General features: G+C 34.4%; 3 protein-coding genes across 5 annotated transcripts; 2 read left to right on the top strand and 1 right to left on the bottom strand.

Moving 5' to 3' along the window:
- Window positions 1-12758: 12758 nt before the first annotated feature.
- On the top strand, window positions 12759-18122 carry LOC18601167 (magnesium transporter, putative (DUF803)). 3 transcript variants are annotated; one of them, XM_088805730.1, is made up of 15 exons: window positions 12759-12975; window positions 13088-13196; window positions 13649-13966; window positions 14485-14563; window positions 14664-14725; window positions 15169-15254; window positions 15370-15443; window positions 15715-15817; window positions 15914-16042; window positions 16129-16228; window positions 16316-16435; window positions 16906-16996; window positions 17082-17142; window positions 17410-17506; window positions 17597-18122. In XM_088805730.1, exons 3-15 carry the CDS (start codon window positions 13874-13876, stop codon window positions 17819-17821), a joined length of 1320 nt encoding a protein of 439 aa, XP_088661856.1. In that variant the 5' UTR covers window positions 12759-12975; window positions 13088-13196; window positions 13649-13873; the 3' UTR covers window positions 17822-18122. The 3 variants fall into 3 exon arrangements, with proteins under 3 accessions (XP_088661856.1, XP_088661857.1, XP_007032075.1); XM_088805731.1 differs by having other exon boundaries at window positions 13093-13196; XM_007032013.3 differs by lacking the exon at window positions 13088-13196.
- A 218-nt stretch (window positions 18123-18340) lies between these two features.
- LOC18601168 (protein SRC2-like) lies at window positions 18341-19703 on the top strand. Its single transcript, XM_007032017.3, has one exon. The coding sequence runs from the start codon at window positions 18665-18667 to the stop codon at window positions 19592-19594; it is 930 nt and encodes a 309-aa protein (XP_007032079.2). The 5' UTR covers window positions 18341-18664; the 3' UTR covers window positions 19595-19703.
- Window positions 19704-21083: 1380 nt separating this feature from the next.
- LOC18601169 (uncharacterized) lies at window positions 21084-22316 on the bottom strand. Its single transcript, XM_007032018.3, has one exon. The coding sequence runs from the start codon at window positions 22068-22070 to the stop codon at window positions 21450-21452; it is 621 nt and encodes a 206-aa protein (XP_007032080.2). The 5' UTR covers window positions 22071-22316; the 3' UTR covers window positions 21084-21449.
- Window positions 22317-24770: the final 2454 nt, after the last annotated feature.

Below are 24770 nucleotides of genomic sequence, written 5' to 3' on the forward strand. Positions count from 1 at the left end.
TAATTAAATATATTTTTAATAGATTCAAATCTTTATTTTTAAAAACTAAAGGTATAATATTTAAAAAAACTTTTAAATTATTTAAAAAATTTTAAATAAATTTTTATTCTTTTATAATATGTTAACGAAGAAGTCTCAATAAATAATATATTAAGAAAATGGATGAATTGATATAGTAAAAATTTCTTAAAAATTTAACTATAAGAATCAAAACTTTTTCAATCAAAAATATTTTCTTGCATCAAAATCAAGTTTTCAATAATAAATCATTGAACATAAAAATAATATGTGAAAGTAAAATCCTAAATTAATTTCTAGTTATAAAAATAAAGAAAAAATATTTCCCCAAATGTGAAATAATTAATCAATATAAAACTATTTTTCTAAAACAAATAAAGGCAATGAATCATAATGTAGAAAATTAAAAAGAGATACAAAAAATTTACAGTAGTTCGACCTTTTCAACGCCTACATCCACTTCTTTGGTAACGAAAGAATTTTAATTCACTATTAAGGATACTTACTTTTTAACGAGATAAAGTGATAACCTTCACACAATCTATAAAGAGATTTTTGTTTTTTAATGGGATCAAGCGATAACCCTTCTAACAATTCTTTCATCAGATAAGCGATCTTTACACAATCCACAAAGAGATTTTTTCTTTTTAATGGAATCAAGCGATAACCTATAAATAACTTTTCAAGATTAAGCTAAAATTTTTTCAAGATGTGTGTACAAAGGAGAAATTGCAAAGATTTGCCTCACAAATGCTGAATGCTAAAGATTTTAGCTTAAGTGTAGTGAGAGAAGAAAAATCAGCTTGAATGAAACAAAGATTCAACTTTGTAAGCTTGGTGGAAAACGAAAAAGATGCTAAAGAGTAAAAATGAGCTTTTGGTAGTCTCTCTAGTGCTTTGGTTTACATCTTCTCTTACTTCAAAATAGCTCAAATGCGTCTATTTATGACAGAGGTAAAGTTTGGAGCCATTAGACACAAGTTTGAATTAAATCTGACCATTACTGAAGCTTGAGGGCTCCATAGTCAAGTATAACCTTCCTCTACTTGATCTTTTTCCCGAGAGCTTGTATTTTGCAAATCTATGCTACTATAGTCAATTATGCCTCCTCTATAGTCAATCATAGCTATGTAAAGTCAACATTTTTAAGCTTTTGACTCATCAGGATCGACTATGCTTGGTCTAGGGTCGACTATGTCTATTCAAACCTTGATTTTTTTTAGCTTTCTAGAGCATGGTCGACTATAAACACTTCAAGGTAGACTATGGCTTTATAATCTTCAAGTTTTGCACTTTTTCAACTTTTGAATTGACTTGAGCTTCCCTAGGATCAACTTTTGGCTTGTGTTTTTAAGTTTTCTTAACTTTTCGATGCTTCTTTCCAACTATTTCCTCCTTATCTTGTTCCTACATTCAAATAACATTTTAAGGCGTGTTTGCTCTTGCATTGCATTTTTAGCTGAATATGCATTGTTTGAACGCTTATAAGGCATTTTTTAATGAAGCATGGCTTTTCAAACAAATATGTAACCTTAGGGGATTAAAATTGTATTTAAGACAATTTCAAATGCTTGACATTAAGTTCAAGAAAATATATGATTTTTATTAAATCAAAACATTTAACTCAAGGCTAACATAACTGTGAGACCTCAACCCCTATAAGCTCATAATTAAGCATAGATGTAATAACACGGGCCAGGGGTAATTTCGTTATTTCTTATAAAAAGCTCCCAAAAGAAGGTTTTATGGTATTTTAAGGTCTAAATAGACATAATAAGATATATTGGGTGCCAAGGAGACAAGAGGAGGCAAGAGGAAATATTTAGAATAAAATAATATTTTTATTAATAAAATAATATTAAAATATTAATAATTTATTCAGTGTCAAAAATTTTCCATGAAGAAGGAGAATATGGTCAATCTAAGTGGGGGAGAAGAAGAATGAAAGAATTTTGGAGAAAAACGACGTTAATGGGGTCGCGTGTCTTTATTAAATAAAGATAGCGGAGACAAATAAATATTTTAAATATTATGGGGATATCGCGTTAGAGTACAAACTTCATACTTTGTTTGTACATGTGTAGAATAAGGTAATAGAAGGAAATTGGAGTTAAATGAGTGTTGGGAGGACTAAATTAAAATGGAAGGAAACAACAGGGGTAAAATGGTCATTTTGCACCTTGAGTCAAAATTTCAAGTTTTCGTAAACTCGAGTAGTTTAGACCATTTTGGACCTTGTCCCAGTGTCAAAAGAATAAAAAGATTGCACAAAGGATTAGAGAAGAACAAGTTAACTTGCTAAAAGGTATTTTAGTAATTTCAAAGGGAATTGGATAAGTTTGGCTATAAATATCTTCTTCTTCTAGCAGCTTCTTGAATTTCCAGCAGCTCATCTTCTTCTTCTCCTCCCATCTCACGTTAGTTTCTTCTCCATGGAAGCATGGTATGAAAACTTCCTAACTTTCTCTCTCTAGCTCTAATTTTCATGCTTTTGGTGCACCCTTTCATAAATCCTTATGCTCTTCCACTCTCTCTCTTTAAAACCCTTGAAAAATCTTGTTTCCAAACTTTCTCACACTAGCTAGGTGTTTTGAGAGAGAAAGAAAGAAAAAGCCCTATAATAGCTTGGGAACTGTTGGAAAGAAATTTAAAGTTACTAAACTATCAAGGTGAGTAGTAAATTAGCATTAGGTTTTAAGTGTTGATAATGTTTAGTAATTGAATTGTGGGTTTATTGTTGAGATTGTGTATTGACTCTATTGTGACTAGGATAGTGGGAATAGATAGCCATTTAGAATGGCAATTGAAAGCTAGCCAAGGGGTAGCTTTTAGGGTTTATAAGTATGAATTGATATTATGGTGATGTTAATTTGATGGTAGGTTCCAACGAAGCCCCATTATCCCAATTGGACCATTAGGGAGGTTAGAGTTGGCTAAAGGCTCAACTACTACCGGTGAGTGAACTGCATCTCAAAACTTGTTTTGAGAATGTGAATGAAATTGCACAAAGCATTTGAATGATTTTATACAACTTTATCTTAAAACAAGTGCCTTGGGAACAAGCTTTTACTAAATGGTTTTATGTTGTGATATGGGGTTGTTATTGATTCATGCACCATTTCATTATGATGATATATATATATGTTGTGCATGATAGTTGATATTGTGTATGATGACTATAACCGTATGTGTGCACGATGCGGGGCGATGCACATGCCGGTGATAATGGCGGTGTGGGAGATGGATAATGATAATGCCCATGTGCACGATGTGGGGGGATGTACACGATGGCACTGATTGTGCACCATGTGGGGGGATGCACATGATGACGCCAGCTATGTGCACGATGTGGGGGGATGTACATGAGCCGAGTGTGATTATACTGATATTGGTGTTTATCTATGCATTTATATATATACATCTATGTTTATGAAATCAAAGTTCATGAGTATGGTATATGGTTTTGCATATGTGAATCTTGCATGTTGAACATTGAAAGTTACTAAGTATTGTCAAATTGGTGTTCATTGCAACAAGGAATTTGGCTGCAGCAAAATGGATTCTCGCTGTCGCCAGAAATTTTCGATGGTGGTACAGTACTATTATTTTGACAATGATTTTGACCACCTTTCGATTAGGACTGGGCAAAGTGGTAAACAGTAAAGTCGTAGCCCTACCTCTTAGCTTTCTAATGACCTAACAAACATGTCAATTGGACCCATGTAGTGGAAGATATGCTTGAAAAACCGAACCATATACAAACCGAGAATGCCTTTTTCTGTAGTGAGAAACGTGTTGTCACATTGCCACCTTGCTCGGGTTCTGATATAATTTCCTCCACTCCCTTATCTTCATGATTGAGCATGGGTCTTTGCAATACTAAGAATCCACTGATCAATGTCCAAAACAAGGGGGTTTGGGAAAGAAATTATACCAAATTGCATTGTTTTCAAAATAAGTGCATCATGATTTCCAAATTCTTCCTTATCAATTGCTTGTTCCCTTCCTTGCTCACTCACTGGGTTTATACTCATCATTTTCAACTTCATGTTTTCAGATTACGAGACAGTTGGTAACTAGGTCAAGGTGCCTTTGCAGACTCGACTATTGGTAAGTGTCTTGGCATTCAGTAGCTGTATATTCGTCGAGTTTTTTCGCTAGACATCGAGTCTCCTTTTGACATGTATAGACAATTTTGATGTTAATTATTAGAATACATACTGTAGACAATGTATGTATATTTTAAATGAGTAGTGCTAGTACGAGTTGGTAATGTCCATCACCATTTTGATCCAAAGTTATAAAATGTGACTTAGCAATATTTGATGGAGTAATGAGCAGGATAAATAGTAGGCTTGCTTGGGCTTAGTGGACTACGTCCATTGGGCCCATGCGCCGGTCATGGCCAAGAATTTGGGTTGTGACAATAACGTTTAATCAAATTCTTATATTTTTATTTTAAGTCAAATAAGTTTTTATGATTAATTGTTGTTAGTCAAAATACCACTTGTCATTATTTTTAATCATGTGGCATTGACAGATATGTTGACATGTCATAATAACGTGACATAATGATATGGTCATATAGCATATTCACCTTCCATGTCAACGTTGCATAGGAATAAAATGACAAATAATATTTTCACTTATGCCAATTAATTAGATTATTTGGTCTAAAATAAAAGCAAATAGGTTTGATTTAATGTAATAGAAAAATAATGACATATTTAAATTTTCTTCAATAGTTCAAGAGCTTTTTAAAGCATTTATTAATTATATATAGGAATAGCTTTTGACAAGCTTGGTACCAAAATCGTTTAATTTTGTGATAACTTAAATTTGATTGAAATCATTTCAAATTTTATTTTAATTGTCTATAATTCAATCAAGTAAGTATTTTTATTTTAAGTCAAATAGACTTTTATAACTAACAGTTGATTAAGTGTTATCAGTCAAAACATTATTTATCATTTTATGTTCACGTGACATTATATATAAAAGGTGAAAATTGACACGTGATCATGTCATCATGGTATGTCAACAGCACATAACATAAAATGAATGCTATATTTTGCTTAATGATAATTAGTCAACTATTAGTTCTAAGCAAAAGAACAAAAAAAATTATTAGTTATAAGGGTTTATTTGGTCTAAAGTAAAAGTATAAAGGTTTGATTGTACATAATAAAAAAATAAAAATTTAGTCGCATTTTCTTGAATAATTCAAAAACTTTTTTAAAGTCTTATGTCAAATTAAAAGGTAAAATACCTCAACTTTTAAAGTTTTAATCAAAATTCTAAGCGAGTCTATTAATTTTCGAAATGGACACTCCACAGCAAAAAAATATCTTTCGTTAGGAACATAGGTGTAGCCATTAGACCTAACAATTTTGAACACGACACGTTAACACGACACGAGAAAACAGGAGTTAAACAGGTTTTGGATTTAGTGTTAACGTGTTTCGTGTCTAATCGTGTCAGACATGTTAGGACACGAAAATTTTCGTGCCTTAACGTGTCTGACACGACAAACACGTTTAAAACACATTTAAACGCGTTTACTTAATTGTGTTATCGTGTTTAATCGTGTTATCGTGTTTAAACGTGTATACGTGACACATTTATTAACCTATTAAAAATTAATAATTAAAAACTATTTTAATCTTATATAAATAATTTTAAATAATTATTTTAATAAGTTTTTTTAATTTTATAAAGGGTATAATGTAATTATACATGCTCAATCCTAATTTTTAACTTTTAGTAAATATTTGATGTTATTATTATTTTTGTTTTATTATAATTATTTTTATAATTATAGATTTTAAATTTAAATAATAAAATTATATTTAATTGTAAATATTTTTATTTAATCGTATTAAACGTGTTAATCGTGTTAAACGTGTTATTAATCGTGTTGTGTCGTATATTAACACGTTTAATAAACGTGTTGATCGTGTCATGTTTTATTACATGTGTATTAAACATGTACATGTGCGTGTTTCAAATTTAAGATACGAATGTTAAACGTGTTGTGTTCGTGTTTAGTCTTAATGTGTTACGTGTTTAATCGTGTTTGACACGTTTACGACACGTTAACACGAATTGCCAGGTTTAGTAGCCATTAGTCAACTATTAGTGTTTCTATTAATTTGATAACGTGACAATATTAAAAAGATAATTTTACCCTTTATTAATTTTAAAAACTACTATTATATAATTTTTATTAATATTATAATTAATTTAAAAAAAATAAGGGAGCACTGATCGGTGCTCCCCTAGAGACATGTGCTCCTTAAGGGAAAGATACCACAACCCAAATTTTCAGGCCATGACCGACGCATGGGCCCAATGGGCATAGCCCACTAAGCCCAAGCAAGCCTATTTATGTGACTCCATTCATTGATTTCATCACTCATTTTTACAACCGTATTTCATAATTCTTATCAACAAGTATTTCAATACTTTTCCATCGAAACCATATGTTCACATTTATGAATCAAAATAATGTCATTCGTGCCATCTCGTAGTGGCAACATTAATCAACATAAACGTCTATTGCTTAAGATATATATATCTTAACAATTTACATCAAGGTACATATGTTCAACGAAAAGGACTCTAGATTTTCAGCGGAGTGACCATAGTAAAGGTGCAACTACTGAGATGCCATAGTACCTACCAAGAAAACGAGCATATGTGTGCGACTCAAACTAGGTTCCAACTGCCTCCAAATCTGAAAACATAAATTTTAAAAACATGAGTATAAAACTCAGTGAGTGAACTTAAGAAGGGAACAAGCAATCAATAGGAAAAATTTGGAAATCATGATGCACTTGTTTTGAAAACAATGCAATTTGGTTTAATTTCTTTCTTAAACCCCCTTGTTTTAGACACTGATCAGTGGACTCTTAGTATTGCAAAGACCCATGCTCAATCATGAAGATAAGGGAGTAAAGGAAATTATATCAGAACCCGAGCAAGGTAGCAATGTGACAGCACGTTTCTCGCTGCAGCAAAAAGCATTCTCAGTTTGCATACGGTTCAGTTTTTAAAGCATATCTTCCACTACATGGATCCAATTGACATGCTTGTTGGGTCATTGAAAGCTAAGAGGTAGGGCTACGACTTTAATCTTTACCACTTTACTCAGTTCTGATAGAAAGGTAGTCAAAATTGTTGTCAAAGTGACAGCACTGCACCACCATCGAGAGTTTCTAGCGGCATCGAGAATCCATTTCACTACAGCCAAATTCTTTGTTGCAATGAACACCAATTTGACAATACTTAGCAACTTTCAAAGTTCAACATGCAAGATTCACATATGCAAAACCATATACCATACTCATGAACTTTGATTTCATAAACATAGATGTATGTATATAAATGCATAGATAACACCAACATCAGCATAATCACACCCGACTCATGTACATTCCCCCACATCGTGCACATAGCCGGCGCCATCATGTGCATCCCCTCACATCGTGCATAATCAGTGCCATCGTGTATGTCATAACCTAAATTTTCAGGCCATGACCGATGCATGGGCCCAATGGGCATAGCCCACTAAGCCCAAGTAAACCTATTTATGTGACTCCATTCATCGATTTCATCACTCGTTCTTACAATCGTATTTCATAATTCTTATCAACAAGTATTTCAATACTTTTCCATCGAAACCATATGTTCACATTTATGATTCAAAATAATGTCATTCGTGCCATCTCATAGTGGCAACATTAATCAACATAAACGTCTATTGCTTAAGATATGTATATCTTAACAATTTACATCAAGATACATATGTTCAACGAAAAGGACTCTAGACTTCCAGTGGAGTGACCATAGTGAAGGTGCAGCTATTGAGATGCCATAAAACCTACCAAGAAGACGAGCATATGTGTGCGACTCAAACTAGGTTCCAATTGCCTCCAAATCTGAAAACATAAATTTTAAAAATGTGAGTATAAAACTCAGTGAGTGAACATAAGAAGGGAACAAGCAATCAATAGGAAGAATTTGGAAATCATGATGCACTTGTTTTGAAAACAATGCAATTTGGTTTAATTTCTTTCTTAAACCCCCTTGTTTTGGACATTGATCAGTGGACTCTTAGTATTGCAAAGACCCATGCTCAATCATGAAGATAAGGGAGTGGAGGAAATTATATCAGAACCCGAGCAAGGTAGCAACATGACAGCACGTTTCTCACTGCAGAAAAAGGCATTCTCGGTTTGCATATGGTTCGGATTTTCAAGCATATCTTCCACTACATGCGTCCAATTGACATGGTTGTTGAGTCATTAGAAAGCTAAGAGGCAGGGCTACGACTTTAGTGTTTACCACTTTGCCCAGTTCTGATCGAAAGGTGGTCAAAATCGCTGTTAAAGTGACAGCACTGCACCACTACCGAGAGTTTTTGGCGGTAGTGAGAATCCATTTCGCTACAGCCAAATTCTTTGTTGCAATGAACACCTATTTGACAATACTTAGCAACTTTCAATGTTCAACATGCAAGATTCACATATGCAAAGCCATATACCATACTCATGAACTTTGATTTCATAAACATAGATGTATATATATAAATGCATAGATAACACCAATATCAGCATAACCACACTCGGCTCATGTACATCCCCCCACATCGTGCACATAGTCGGCGCCATCATATACATCCCCCCACATGGTGCACAATCAGTGCCATCGTGTACATCCCCCCACATCGTGCACACGGGCACTATCATCATCCATCTCCCACACCACCATCATCACTAGCATGTGCATCCCCCTACATCGTGCACACACACGGTTATAGTCATCATACACAATATCAACTATCATGCACAACATATATATATATATATATATATATATATATATATATATATATATATATATATATATATATATATATATATATATCATCATAATGAAATGGTGCATGAATCAATAACAATCACATATCACAACATAAAACCATTTAGCAAAAGCTTGTTCCCAAGGCACTTGTTTTAAGATAAAGTTGTATAAAATCATTCAAATGCTTTGTATAAAACAGTCACATTCCCAAAATGATTTTGAAATGCAATTCACTCACTTGACAAAACTAGCACCAACAAGGTCCTAATCCAGTAGTCTCGAAATACCATTAAAACCTATATTTATTAATAAACCATAACAACCTCAATTAAGTTGTAAATTAAATCTAATAATTCTAATGAATTTACAATAGGCAATCTACCCTCTAACCTAACATTTAACCTAAGTTTCTAGTCTAATTCACAAACTTATTTGGCCAACTACTCCAATTTAAATTTCGTTACCTGGATGATCTTGGAGGCATGAAGATCAACCAAAAACCTAATCTTTCCAAGAAAAATAATTTGAAGAAATTAGAGAATAAATATGAAAATATAACCATAAATTCAAAATTTTCAAAAGTTGAAAATATATACCTTTCAACCTTGAAAATAAAGATTTGAAGTAAAAAATCCTAGTGTTGTTGAAAGTGAAGTAGAAATAGAAAATATAAAAAACAAGGAGAGATTTTTCTCTCTCTCTCCTAAGGTTTAGATGTGCTAGAAATTGGGGTTAGAAGTTGCAAATTCAGTGCCCAAGAAGTTAGGAGAAGGAAGGATTAGGAAAAGAAAAGAAATAAAAAGAAGACAAGGAAAAATCACATGAAAAATTTGATTTTCATGGAGGTGGAATAAAAAATGGCATTGGATGGGTGAGGAAGAAGAAAAACTTGTTGGAAGCTTGAAGAATCTGCTGGAAATTTGAAGAAGTTGCTAGAAACTTGGATATTTTTGCCTTATATTTATCCATTTTCTCACGTAATTACCAAAATGCCCTTAGCAAGGTCATTTTGTTTTCTTCCTATCCTTTGTGCAATCTTTTTACTCTTTTGACAATGAGATAAAATCCATAATAGTCTAGAAATACTCGGATTCATGAACACATAAAAATTTAGACTCGAGATGTAAAATGACCATTTTACCCTTACCGTGAAAATTATCATTATTTTTAATTTTCTCATTTATTTACCATCATAAACATCATTTATTCATTCCTTCGGCCTATTTAGACCTTAATAGCATAAAAAAAACCCACTCGTAGGAGCCTACCAAGAGAAATTACGAAATTACCCCTAGCCCGTATTATCGCGTCTACTTCTAGTTACGTATTTATAGAGGTCGAGATTTCACAGGTTCACTTCTGAATTATCCTTTTAACTCAGTAATCAACTTTAATTGGTATCTGTAAACTTTATTAGCCATCGTATCAAAATACAAGGTACTACAAAAGAGCACTAGATCTAGTGCTCTCCAAGAGAGGGGAGCACTGATTGATGCTCCTATATTTTTTTATTTTTTTTAAAATTATATAATAATAATTTTTTAAATTAATAAAGAAAAAAAGACATTTTAATCCTTCATATTCTCTATTAATGGTGTTTACACTTTTAGGATAGAATGTCAATTTCGAAAACTAATAGACCCGTTTGAAATTTTGATTAAAACTTAGAAATTAAGGTATTTTACACCAAATTAAATGTTCGAATTTAACTCAACACGAAAATGTACTTTGATAAGTTATAATATAATACTACAGATATATTAAAATAAACAAACTTAACATTAATATCTTATCATTAAAAAATGGGTAAAATACCTTTACCTTCCTACGTTTTGATCGAAATTACATAGAGGTCTATTAATTTTCAAAATAGACACTTCACCCTAAGAGTACAAACACCGTTAATAAAAATTGTGAAAAGACTAAAATGTCAATTTTTTCTTTAATAATTTTAAAAACTTATTATTATATTTTTTAAAAAATAAAAAAATATGGAGCATCGATCGGTGCTCTTAGGGAGCTCGATCGAGGCTCCTCTGGGGAGCTCCGATGCTCTCCAGATGGTAGCTTTTGTTTAATTAAGAAAAAATAATAAAATTATATAATAATAATTATAAAATTAATCAAAGGTAAAATTATTTTTTTACCTTTACCATGTCAGCAAGTTGACGAAAATACTAAAGGTTAACTAACGACTAGACATACGTGTCTAGCGAAAAATATTTTTTGGGTCGGAGTGTCTATTTTGAAAATTAATAGACTTTAGTGTAATTTCGATTAAAACTTAGAAAATAAAAGTATTTTACACTTAAAAAAATAGTATAATATCTAAAAAAGCTCATAAACTATTTTAAAAAAATTAAATAAATTTTTAGACTTTTATGACATTCAATATAATTTTTGTATTTTTTTAATCAAATAAACTCATATATTTTTATTTTAAGTCAAATAAGTCTCTATAGTTAATTATTGATTTAGTTAAAATATCATTTGTTATTTTATACCGTGTATTATTAACGTGACATGCTAACAATTTATTTTTTTTACCATCTATAATAACTTTCTAATCTAATTCAACATTCATCAACTATAATAAGCTTAAAAGTCACACCAAGTTTTCTTATGAAATCCATAAAATTATTGTTAATATATAACAATAGCAACTTAGAAAGATAATACTACTTAAAAAGGTAAATTTGTTTCGTTAAACAAGTTTTTTATTCGGGTATCCGATCAAAATTGATTAATAATACATAAATCGATAACGAATATCTTTAATTTTCAAATCATAATTTTACTTGAGATCATTTGGAATTGGAATTTTAATTTTATTATCTAAAACTTACGCTTATGTTTGTAAGTATTCAAAACCATATTAATTAGAGTTTAATCGGATCGATTACCCAATTAAAAGCCTGGAAGCAAATGCCATCACTACTTTTCTGTATGAGCTGCCAAGGTTTGTTTAGCCGTCAAAGGTCAAAACGAATTGTATTTGTTCTGGAAGCGAAGCCGGAAAACAACGGAGAGATTGTGCCCAGAGCCAAAACGACGCAAGAATGATGATTCAACGGTCAAAGCGTGGGATTATGAGTTTGTGGGGTGTCGTACGTAGAAAAGTCCTATGTCGACAGTTGAGTGCGGCGGCCTTTCGGTGGGTAATAAATATTCATCCGCCTGCCCCTTTCTTTTGCTATTGACGTCACACCCCAAAATTCTAATCTTTTCCCATTCACAAGTCCGAAAAAGCAAGCTTCGTAATAAATATTGTATCTAAATGAATCTTTAATTTTTAATTTATATTTAAATAAAATTTTAAGTTTAATAAAGAATTAATCATCTTTAGACATAATATCAACTATAATTTTTTGTGTGTGTAACATATGACGTGGTTAACACATTTGGCTAACTCAATTACACGTGATCAAATGTCAATTGAACATAAAAAGTCCATCAACATTGAATTTGATGAAAATTAAAATTATTTTTTTTTCTTAGAGTTAAAGATATTGTTTGAATAGCTTCGGACTCAATATTAGTTAATATTTTTTTATAAACAGAGAGATATAACGTAAATAGTTGACATTATTGATGCATTGGATCATATCAATTGTTTTATGAGTTAAAAATGTTAATTAATATTGAGTTGCAAACTAATCAAGTGGGTATAAAATGTCTATGATAGTAAATTTAATTATAATTAATTTTTTATTAAAATTAATAATTTACAATAATAACAAATGTTAAATTTGATCAAACATTTTAAACATTTTAGTCAATAGACAAACTTACTTTTCATTGTTTTTTTTTTTTATAATTTAATAATAAGCGAAGGCAAATATAATCAAAACGCAAAGCCAAAAGCCAAAAGCCAAAGCAACTTCTTCTTCTGCCTTTATTTGAATTGGAATACGTAGCTTTGTTTTTCGTACAAGGTTTTTGGTATTTTCTTTTTTTTTTATTAATTGGATCAGCTCGTAGTGCCCGAACCTCCAACCAATTAGCATTATTCGGTATTCATCGCAACCAAATCGCATAAGCATAATCAAAGACACCGGTGGGGGCCTTTCGGATTCCCATTTTCCGTTAAAGGTAAGGGCTAGCTCCGGCAAGCTATTTTTTTTTTTAATTTTTATTTTTGGTTTTCTTTGTGTTTTTGTGGGGTTAATTTTAAGCAAGGATAAGAATTCCGGCATTGAATTAGATTAGATCTCCCAAGACAAGACAAGACAAGAATTGGATCTTTTTTCGCTTGCTGCGTAGATCCTCTGCTTCGTTTCTCTGTTATCTACATTCTACACACGCAGATTCTGGTATAGGATCTGCTCTTGATTTTTTTTGTTTGTTTGGGTAAATGAAGTTTTTCCTTTTCATTGCCATTGCCTTGAAGAATCTCAGTTACACTTTCCTGCATTTCTTCCCATTCGTGTTACTTTTCAATTGTTTATGTATATTCATTTTACCTCCTCAACAAGTCAAGATTGACCGCTGCTGCCAATTACTAGAAATAATAGCCTCTTTTTTGTATGGTAACAAGTATGTTGATTCAATTATCATGCTGTCTTCTTTTAGTCTGCTATCTTTACCTTCATCTGGATTAGGGTTGTTCTTATGGTAGCTTAATTTTGCCATACTTCTTTCCTTTATAAGCTTCCTCACTTTTTCAAAAAAAAAAAAAAAAAATCAAAATTTTTCTTTTCTTTCCAAATACTACATGATTCTTCGTGGGGGAATGAATATTTATGCCATTCTTGATTATCTGCAGGCATCCCTTTGTTGAATTGTGCATTTACCCCTTTTCCCTCAACAAATTTCTCTGCTGAGCCGGACATTCTTTTAACATGGGCTTGAAGCCCCTTGCCAACAGATACCAGAAAATGCACATAACCGTGTTGTATGAGACTACATTTATTGTCGATAACTACTCTAGCTCAGCTTAACTTCTCAACTGCATGTTGGTTTTCCTTGAGGGGGATCACAATTCTAAACCATGGGAGAGTGGGTCATTGGAGCATTCATCAACCTCTTTGGCAGCATTGCCATCAACTTCGGGACAAACCTTCTTAAATTAGGTCACAATGAGGTAAGAAAGTTGCAAAGTTTTGTTTGCAATCACCAACTCATGTTGATCAATTACTTTGTCGGAGATATTTTTGGCATTCTTGAGATGTTTGCCAAGTCAGACAGTTGTTTTTGTACTTGTATAAATGTTCATGTTGCTTCTTGAGCATTCAACAACACAAGAAAATAGGCATAAAAAACTGTATGCACAACTTATGGTGTTACTAGCAGGCCTGAGCCTTGTAAAAAGTCTGCTTTCATGTGGTTAGGTTTGAATTCCATTAATACTGATGGGTTGTGCCTGTTCTTCGGATTTAAAGTAAACGTGTTTCTGCATTTTCTTTTTCTAGTGTGCAGTGAAACAGTATCAAATGTGAACATGAATGTTCCTTTTGTTTCTATACCTCACTATTCAGTAACTTGTCCATTCTTTTATCTGTCAAAGAGCTTGCAGGGATATCAAATATTTAGTATGAGAGCTCTGTTTTTTTTATCCTAATACCATTTTGCTTGTCTCATTGGCTCTACCTGAATTCACAGAGAGAAAGACATTCTACAATGGATGGTGGAGGAAAGACCCCTTTGAAGCCTATCATATACTTCCAAACTTGGAGAGTTGGTATAGTATAATCTTATGGTGCTAAATCAAATAAATGGGTTTTCGTTTCTGCTATGTGTGGAGTGACTTAATGTGTAAATGTAAAATTCTTCATTTGCAGGTATTCTCTTTTTCGTTCTTGGAAATTGCCTAAACTTCATTTCCTTTGGTTATGCCGCTCAGGTCAGTACGTCGAGCCTTCTGATCTGAATAGGTTCAATTTCAACAAAATGGCATATTCCCTTGGACTCAAAATAACATTCCTCTATAAGAAAGCTCTAAGATTAAGAAGCTAGAATAAATGCATCTACACTTAATGTTGCGGGCTACTGGGCTTGATATGTTAAGTTTTATCCTTAACCCTTTTTTGTTGGTAAGTAGCTTTAGGAAGCTGGATAATGATTACTTGCTTACTTTTTATTTTAACAATCTTTTGTTGGGACACTCCAAAGCAATGGGGAATTTTTGGGATGAAGGAATTTTAGGTTTTTAAGTATTTTTCTGATTACCACTGCATCTTTTGCAAGGTTGAACATTGTTCTTGTGTTTTAATAACTTTGTATGTTTCTTTTCTAGCTTATTTCTTTTCCTTTCTTACATATTCCCTCTCTCTTATTCCTTTGCAGTCACTTCTTGCAGCCTTGGGATCTGTTCAGTTTGTATCCAACATTGCATTTGCCTTCTTCGTGTTAAACAAAATGGTTACCGTAAAGTATGTTTTAGTCTGAAGTGAGAGAGTTAAATTTTGATAACTAGAACTGAGTATTCACTTTTATGTCCCCGAATGTTGTCTCTAACTGTCTCAGTGTCATTGATATTGTTTCCAGGGTACTAGTTGCCACTGCATTTATAGTTCTTGGAAATATTTTTCTTGTCGCCTTTGGAAACCACCAGTCCCCTGGTATGTACCCTCACTTGATTTTAGACTTAATTGCATTAGCTTTGAAATCCTGATTGCATCCCTTGCTCCTGAGCATCAGCCAGATGAGGCAACTGAAAAAGAAAGAAGACATGCAACAATACATCCATATATATAAACATTGAGAGAGAGAGAGAGAGAGAGAGAGAGAGAGAGAGAGAGAGAGAGTTGTTCACGTGCATGCATGGAGACAGAGCTTTAGTTTCACTGATTTTATTGCAAAATTCATGGGGGTTTTCTGTTTTCTTTTCAGTTTATACACCAGAGCAATTGGCAGAGAAATACAGCAACATAACATTTCTTCTTTACTGCCTGATTTTGATCTTAGTTGTTGCATTACATCACTCTATCTACAGGTGAGATTTGGGAGCCAGCTATTCTACTCATGCTACTGCACTTTATTTTAGCCATTTGTTTAATTGTTTGACATGCCTTAACATGCAAACATTCAGGAGAGGGGAACATCTCCTAGCGGTTTCTGGACAAGACCTTAGACCATATTGGAACATGCTGCTTCCTTTTTCATATGCTGTAGTTTCAGGTGCTGTGGGATCATGCTCGGTGTTATTTGCAAAATCTCTGTAAGTTGGCTGTTTTAAATGCAATTAATCTTTTGCGTAGAACTAGCATTGTGATTAATTCTAATTGCGAATTTCATGTGATCCAGTTCCAACCTTCTAAGGTTGGCGATGTCCAATGGTTATCAGTTGCACAGCTGGTTTACATACTCCATGTTACTTTTATTTCTTAGTACAGCTGGATTTTGGGTAAGAATTATGGCAGAACTTGTACTCTTATTCTGCTACCTTGAAGAGTGATTTTTGGAAAATTATACATGAGCTTTCATACTGCAGATGACACGGTTGAATGAAGGGCTGTCACTCTTTGATGCAATCCTTATTGTTCCCATGTTTCAAATTGCTTGGACTTTCTTCTCCATTTGTACAGGATTTATTTACTTTCAGGAATATCAGGTCTCTCTCTCTCTCTCTCTCTCTCACACACACACACACACACAACAAATGCATATTATGTCAAGATTCTTGGTTCAAATCACCTCACTCCCTGTCCCTGTGAATTATTTTTCAATGTAATATAGCTTCAGTTCAGTAAGATCATTTTGCTGAACTTCTTGGAGAATTTCAATGCCTTTTTGTTCTGAGTAAATCCTAAATTATTGTTGTTTTTTTTTTATCTGTAGCTGCCTTTTGCTGCTATTGGTTACAGGACAACCTTCTGTAATCTTGTTTTTCAATAAGTAGTTATCATTCATTAAAAAAGAACTAATTGGAAATTGATGGCATTTGTCCATTTGTCATGTAGCAAGGCTGTAAAGCTAATCGTGCAGGTAGTTTGCACAAGCCAGTATTCTTCAACTCTAGCCCCTACGTTCTGGATAATGGAATTAGATGACCTCAAAGGGTGTTTTTGTTTAATAAAACAGGTGTTCGATGCACTGAGGACAACTATGTTCATACTAGGAATGATGTCTGTGTTCATAGGCATTTCTTTATTGGCACCTGATGAGTCGAGAGGTACTTAAAGGAGTTTTATAATTCTGTTATAGAGCTTTTAAAAGTGGGAGCTTATTTTGACTTCCATTTTTTACCCTTTTTTTAGGCGGTGAAGTTAAGGATATAGATTCTGTTATGTCTTCAAGCAATTCGACTGAAACTGACAGGTAAAAAGTAGATTTCCTGGTGTTGTTGAACAACCTGTGATCCGTCATGGGTTGTGATAGATGAGAGCTAATGAAATGTTGACAAATGAACACATATTTGTGTTCCTTTACCTATGTTGAGGTTATAAAGGCTTACATGTACCTGCATTGTTATCTACTGAATTAGTTCTGTGGAAATTTGGTAATGGGAGTTAATTCATTTTTGTGCTATGTTAGATATTTGTTCATCTTTACTTAACCAACGGTTGTCATTTGTCCCCCTTCTAGGTTGATCTTGCCATCCGAAGATGTACAGAATAAAGAGATAAAATCATTTACACAAGGAATGATGATGAAGATCACAGATATGCTAGCCAAGGCAAAGGTACTGCAAATTGGATTTTGACTAACCCTTTTACAAGATCATTGTAACACTAATATAGTGCTAAAGTTGACATTGGAATTCCCTTTGCAGATGACATGTTCGTTATCATTAGGTTTTGGGGAGGATTCGATCAATGCATCCGCAGTTCTTGTAATGCCTATGATGTCATCAAAGATAACAGGCTTTAGAGGAGGTGGGTTTGATCGGAGTCGGATATTCTCCATGAAAAATTCTAGTTGGAGTAGAGTTGCCATGGATGAAGATAGTGCAAAGATGTTGAATGGAGGACCGGTGCTCCCTCAAAGCATCCGATAGGGATAGCAGTGAGCATTGATTTTTTTTTTTCTTTTCTCATCCTTGTTACCAGTAACAGGTTAGCTTTAGGATTGATTTGTTCTGTGAGATTTGTTGAGCATATTGTTGCTCATAGAAGCATCACACTCATACGTTTACTACGATGTATAGTCTTTGCTTACTTGATTGAAAGGAAAGGAAAGGAAATACTCCTTTTTCTTGGAGAATGTAATTAAGAAAAAGAATACCGCTGGAACGACATGTACCCTTGTCGGGTTATTCCAAAACAAATTGTTGAAGTTAGTACTATGTATTTTTGTCATCAATCGTTCTTACGTGCAGACAATGTGCCCCGTTTTTTGCCCTATATTCACATTAATGTCACTTTCAAAACTCGGAGCTTATCTATTTACAAATTACCTAGCAAAGAAAACGAGTGATGCTGTGGACTTAAGTTCTGTGAACCCTGAGTAAGGAATTAAGATTTATTGAATTTATGCTGACATTTATTGGACAGTGTAGTCAGATATTGATGGCATCAAGTCCATTTTTGTCAACTTAGATAAGTTTATTGTTATCCTGGATCTAAGCTCTGTTGGGATATACAGGATTCATCTCCGGTAACTTCTGGTGACCGTATATGCAAATTACAAGCACACTGGTCCATTGGATTGCATCTTTTTGAGCTTTTCTGATGTGGGGAAGTTGGCTTAAGCATTAAGAGTTTTCAGCTATTGTACACACAAGTGTCTACTAAGCGTTATCACCTGTTTTCAGTTAGGCCCACTCCAAAAGCTTTCACCAAACTAGCAATTTAATGGGTATATTGTAAAGGTTGTCCCAAGTATACCAGAAACATTTTCCATGGAATCCAGCTTCATTGAACTAAAAGTGATTTCCTGCAAGGATCTGAAAGCATTCAATTTCTTCCAGAAACTCTCAGTCTATGCCCTCGTTTCCATTGCCAGTGATGATGACAAGAAAGTTGTTGAGAAGCAGCAACGACAGAGGACACCGACCGACAGAGAAGGGGATGGAAATCCAGAGTGGAACCACACGATACGGTTAGAGGTGAGTCAGGCCTTGTTTCAGGATTGCGATAACCTCTTTATTCACTTTGATCTGCGCCATGAAGGAGTCATGTTCGGAGACAAAACTATTGGAGAAGTTCGTGTTCCCTTCAGGGATGTGATCCAAGAGTCTAATGGAGTTGTTAGATTCGTGATTTACGAGGTCCGGACCACAGACGGCAAGTCCAATGGAGTATTGAACTTCTCCTTTAAGGTTAATGGAAAGGATCAAGGTTTAGGGACAGACTCCCCAGCGAGCCAGATAGCTGGCTATCCGGTAATTCATTACTCTCCTGAGACTCAGTTTTCTTCATCAGAAGCTCATAGCGAATCGCCAACAGTCCACTACCCATTTCTAGAATTAGAAAATATGTCGCAGGGATCCCAGCTGCAGCCTTCATTATCTGGAAATCAGGATCCCTTCCAAGAAAAGCATTTTATGCCACAAAATGCTTACTATCAGCTCCCGCCACCACCACCTCTAATGCCACCACTGCCACATCCACATCCACCTCCTCCTCCCCGTGCACCCTTTCCACATGGCCCTTGTTACTACCCTCCTCCACCTGGGGCCAACCCTTGGGGCTCCGGCCCTTATGTGGGTGCTTATGGTTACAGCACGCATGGGTCCCAGCTGGGGTCTGCTGATGGACACTTAGAGACGTGGCCGACCGGTTGGCAAGGAGTGGAAAACCGCCATTCATCTTCTTGGAATGGTAGGTGAGACGAATAGAATATGTTTGGACTTTGAATTGTTATATTACTTAGCTGTTATTTTTTTTCTCGTTTTTGAGGAATAATAAAATTATGTACTATTATTACTTTTCAAACAATATAGTCTCATTGCTCCAAAAAAATTAGACATAGTATTTAAAATTGTCTTTGAATTATATAAAAAAATTTAAATAAAATTTTTCTTATTACATTCAATTAAATTTTTATATTTTTATTTTAAATCAAATTAATTTTTATAATTAATAATTTTTTTTGAAAATGAGTTTTATGGTTAATAGAAATTAACTATTATTTGTTAAAATATTATTTATCATAACAAACTGATATATTATAGTAGATAAGGATATGATTTGATAAGTGATGTGATGATGTAGTTATATAATATTTTTCATTTTTTACGTGATTATAAAAATAACAATTAATATTTTAATTAATGATAATTAATTAATTATTAATTATAATTATTTATATGATTTAAAATAAAAATACAAACACTTAATTAAATGTAACATAAAAATAAAATATTTATTTAAATTTTTAAAAATAATTTTTGAATTTTTTCGAACGTAATGTCAAAATATTACTAACATTTTCGAGTGAAAAGAAATGATAAACACCCGGAAAATATAGCATTACTAAAAGGCAGAAAATTCTCTAATACAGGAAACATCTGTTTTTGCTAATTCATCTTGCATCTCTGATTTTTCTTAATAAAATGTTGCAAAGCTTAATTAAGAGCTGGTATTACTGTTATATGCCGAGGAAGTAATCTGGATTTGAGCTCAGTGACGGGGGCATCCATGGGAGTTACTTGATAAAATTGTATAACACAAACATCTGACAGGGAAGAGATTTAACCCTTTCCATACGTGGTTTCTCACTGTTTGCTTATAAATTAAGAGGGCGGTGGATTTTTCCTTATCTCAGGCGCTACTGCTTTGCTTGTAGAGGGGCATGCATCAGCCCATACATGCTTATCAACATAAGCTACACACATCGTTCCTGGTTTGCTTTCTGCCTTAATTTGCTCTTGAACTAAGCTATGCTATGCTATGATTCCCTCCTACAAAGCAAAGCAAAAAGGGAGGCCGGTTGCTTAAAGTAAGCAACCAGTTTATTCATTTTATTCCACTCGATCAGGACTGTGCATCTCTTCCCCCTCTAGTCATTTGGCCCTCATAAATTTTTGGGTTTCTCCTACTGAAATAGTTCCTATAAACTTCAGGCAGACAAAGCTTGTTGGAATTAAGGGAATATGGACAGAATCAAACCAATGATGATCCTGTGAAGTGGGAAGGGTTGGGTGAAAATGGGGTAATGGTGGGTCTCAAAGGCCTAAATCCAGTTAAAAGCAAAAACAGGGAGCCAATTTCATTTGTGCAAGTTCCACTAACATCAAATACTTTCAGACCAAACACCTATAAATTATGACGGTTCACCAGAAAGGTGTCTATGGAGAAGGATACGACAAGCCAACGTTCCAAATCTACTGCATCACATTATCAATTTCATTTTTCGAATCTTTACAGAACAAACAATACACCATTATTTCGATACAGATTTTTAACAAGAATAAGATTTCAGAAAGGAATCAAAAGAAAAATGAGCATAACATACAGCTCACAAAAATTTGCATTATGTATTCAGAACGCAGCTATGCTTCATCCAGATCATCTTCATCGTGTAAGGATGGAATGAGGCTCCCTTGCAAGGCTGGCAACCAAAGCAGCTTGATATTGGTTTGGTGGCTGTACTCTTGTGTTAACTTTTTTTGGATAGTAATATACAGATACCAGGCAGTTCCTCTAGCAAGCATGTCCTAGAACTGCAACTCCTGAATCCTGCTATTGCAGCAATTGTATACGACTTTGCTCCCTTAGCTGCTCATAGAACCTTTTGATGAACTCCTCAGCCTCGTCATCTACTTGTCTGTTTCGGCCATCAGTTTCATCTTCTGATGAATAATTGGACACCCTCACAGAAAATGGTGACAGAAGCGGGCTGCGCTTCTCTCCAGGGGCAAACTCAGAAGCATCAAATCGGAAGTTGAACGTGTACTCAGGTGTCTTGGGCACCAAGACAACAGCTTTAGGTTCCTGTTCAAGGTGTTGTTGATCGTCGTCGTCGTCTTCTTCTTCTATGACTTCGGGGGGATTGATGCAGGGGAAGTAGTTATGGTGCTTACGTTTTGGGACGTGGAAAAAAACAGGATTGGGACTGTTGCTGCAGGAGAATTCGTATTCCTGTAAGCCGAAGCTACCACGTGTGACGCGTTTGGAGTGGTGGTGATGGGAAACGAGGTTGCTGAGGGATTTTCTAAGCAGCTTGCCTCTCTTCATCATCAAATTCATGTCCATCATCAACTTCCTCTTGGATATTAATCCCTTCCTTATCATAAAGAATGTGATCCTCAACACATTCCATAGCCTCTTGGCTATAACTGGTGCACGTGCGTGCACCTCCATGGCACAAAAAACAAACAATCTAGGATATAACTTTGAGCTTACAGGCTCTAACAAACAACAAACTGAATTATGAATTATAACAACAAAACATAGTTCTGAAGAAATAAAAAGAGAGATAATAGTTTCAGGTAGCTAGACAGAATGCTAGATAGACTTGATTAGAAGATGGGTTTTCTGGTTTCTGCGAGGTTTGCTAGACCTCACAGAAGAAACGAAAACCCTTTTGAGAGAAAATTGAAGTGGGAGGGCTGGGAATTTATATATAAACGTAAAGGGTGAGAGGGGTAACAGCAAAAAGATTTATCTAAAGAAAGAGAAGTGTTGATGTTTTTTCAAGGAAAAAAAATGTTAATTAAAGAAGCAATGATGGAGAAAGGGAGTGAAAGAGGGACCTCAAGCTCTAGAACCAGAAGATATTAAAAATGGACCCAACAACCGCTCCCCCGCGCTGCCTTTTGTTTTAAGACAGAAATCAAAGGAAAAAAGAAAAAAAAAAGAAGCCAACAATGATCATGGTAAGTGAAGAGAAATTTATTAGTTGAGGTGTTGAGTTCATTACAGCTAACACAGTGTCTTTGAAATTGAATAAAGGGAGCAGTGGGGCTACTGCTTGCTTTTTCAACGGCACACAATCAATGATCTCGCTAGCTAAGTTTGGCCAAAGCTAAACCAAGGCAACAGGGCAGGAGCCTCTCCATCTTTCTCCAAATAATCAAAGATCCATTCATGTTCAACACCTGAATTTGCTGATAAATTTACCACTTAAACTACTGATATTACTAGCACTTGTATCCTCTTCAGTTTTGATGTTAAATGCCTTGACTCAAGGTTTCAAGTAAGATGAAGGTAAAACAGACATTTGATCCACATTCCCCTTCCTATCCGTGTTGGCCTGCTGCTATCTTATCCTCCAACAATTTGTGGAAAATGGGTTTTTTTTTTTCTTACTTCTTTATTAGTATTTGATCTCCATGGGTTCTTCCATGAATTACTTGCGGTTCATGATTGGCCACTTAAGACGAAGATGGAATCAGAAAAAGGAAACGAAAGAAGTTGGTGGCCGCAGTTTGGATGAGGCCCTCATTGATTTTAAGCCCGTTTTTCATTTTAATTCAGATTAAGGCATTATGCTGCCACCCTGCCACTAAGCAGATTATGTCTCCGGGGAAATGAAGATAAGGGGCGATGGAACAAAGACTGTTGGAGTTTCCTGCCACGGAAAGAAGCTCTTTACCGATGAAGAAGGTGCACATATGACCCCAACTGGTTTTGCCAATTCCTCCTAACCAACTTGCTATGTTTTAATTTCATGAATTTTGCGAGAAAAAGACAGAAATATTGAATGTAGAAATGAACTATATATAGATCAAGGCATCATGAATCACAATGACAGAGAATTTGAACTTTGAATTTCATCCCTCCTTAAACATTTTAGCAAGTTGCTTTAAGTAATTAAGTTTCCTCCCTTGAAACCAAGGAAGATACAGCCTTGTTTTGTAAAAGCAGTTTTCAGCTAGAAAAAGTATTGGAGGATGCTTTCTTTTCCTTAACACAATCAAAAAGATATCTCCCAAAAGACGCTTCAACGGTAAAATTTGAATAGAAAACTACCCACCCCTCCACCGACGGCTCAGGACATGTGGCTACCCTTGCAAATGCAGAATCTCCCACCCATTTGGTCATTGCACATGCTAGCAGCAGCTGCCATGCCTGTGGAAAGCAAAGACTTAACGATTGCCCTGATTAAACAAGTTTAATTGCTTAGCCATTTGCCAGTCAGCCCTGTCTGTTTGATTTGAGATCGATGTTCATCTGATAAACTTTAATTCTTTTTATTCGATAACAAGTAGTAATTTATTTATCCAAAACACCAAGCTGAAACAGCAGAAGAACGTGAAGAAAAAAAAGGGTCAAGAGTTCATCTCAACATCAATTACTTCACCTACCATTAGCTTGAAAGATTCGATAGTTTTTCCTAATGGAAGGTTAAGATTAATGACACATTTTGATAATAAGCAGATTGATCTTGTGGTTGGGCTGACAGACAGCACTCCTCTTTTGCACTAAACAACAGGCTACCACTTGTACAATTGTTTGGCAGATACGAAAAAATCAAACATTGATAAAGAAAATTCAAGTATGGGAAAGGAAAAAAAAAGAAATACTATACATTTCTTCTTTTGGGGTAAGGTATTGGCCCGACTTGATTCACCAACTCCTAGCTTCAAGTCAAATCTGAAAGCAGCTGTAACCAGGCTGTGTATGCGGGCAGCCTTTTTCTGTTAAACAATTAAATTAATCAACAAAACTCTCTCATATGTCGCACAAGAAATATCTAAGAAACATGGAGCTTTGATGATTGAAGTCTCCTCCTTTCTTCTCCCGTTTGAAATTATTGAGGTACGGGAACAGGTTTACTTTCTGTAATCCCTTTTTGTTTTCCAATTACAGCTTTGGGTTGGAATTTGCCACGAAGAGCATACCCTCTTCCCCTAGCTTCTTAGGGTCTCGGCCAGACATCACTCACTTTTCCAATACATTCTTTCACTAAAATCTTGCCATAGGATATGATCAACATTGCAAACTATTATCATGTTATAATTTGTCGCTGGTTTGGGAGATGTTTTTGCTGCTAGCAGCTTGTTCCTTTTTGTAGCAGGATTCCTGAGAATTTTTCTTTTTCATTTTTTGGTATAGTAT

This window comes from Theobroma cacao, chromosome 4, assembly GCF_053813885.1.
Source record: "Theobroma cacao isolate CCN51 chromosome 4, ASM5381388v1, whole genome shotgun sequence".
In the NCBI taxonomy this organism is placed as follows: Eukaryota; Viridiplantae; Streptophyta; class Magnoliopsida; order Malvales; family Malvaceae; genus Theobroma; species Theobroma cacao.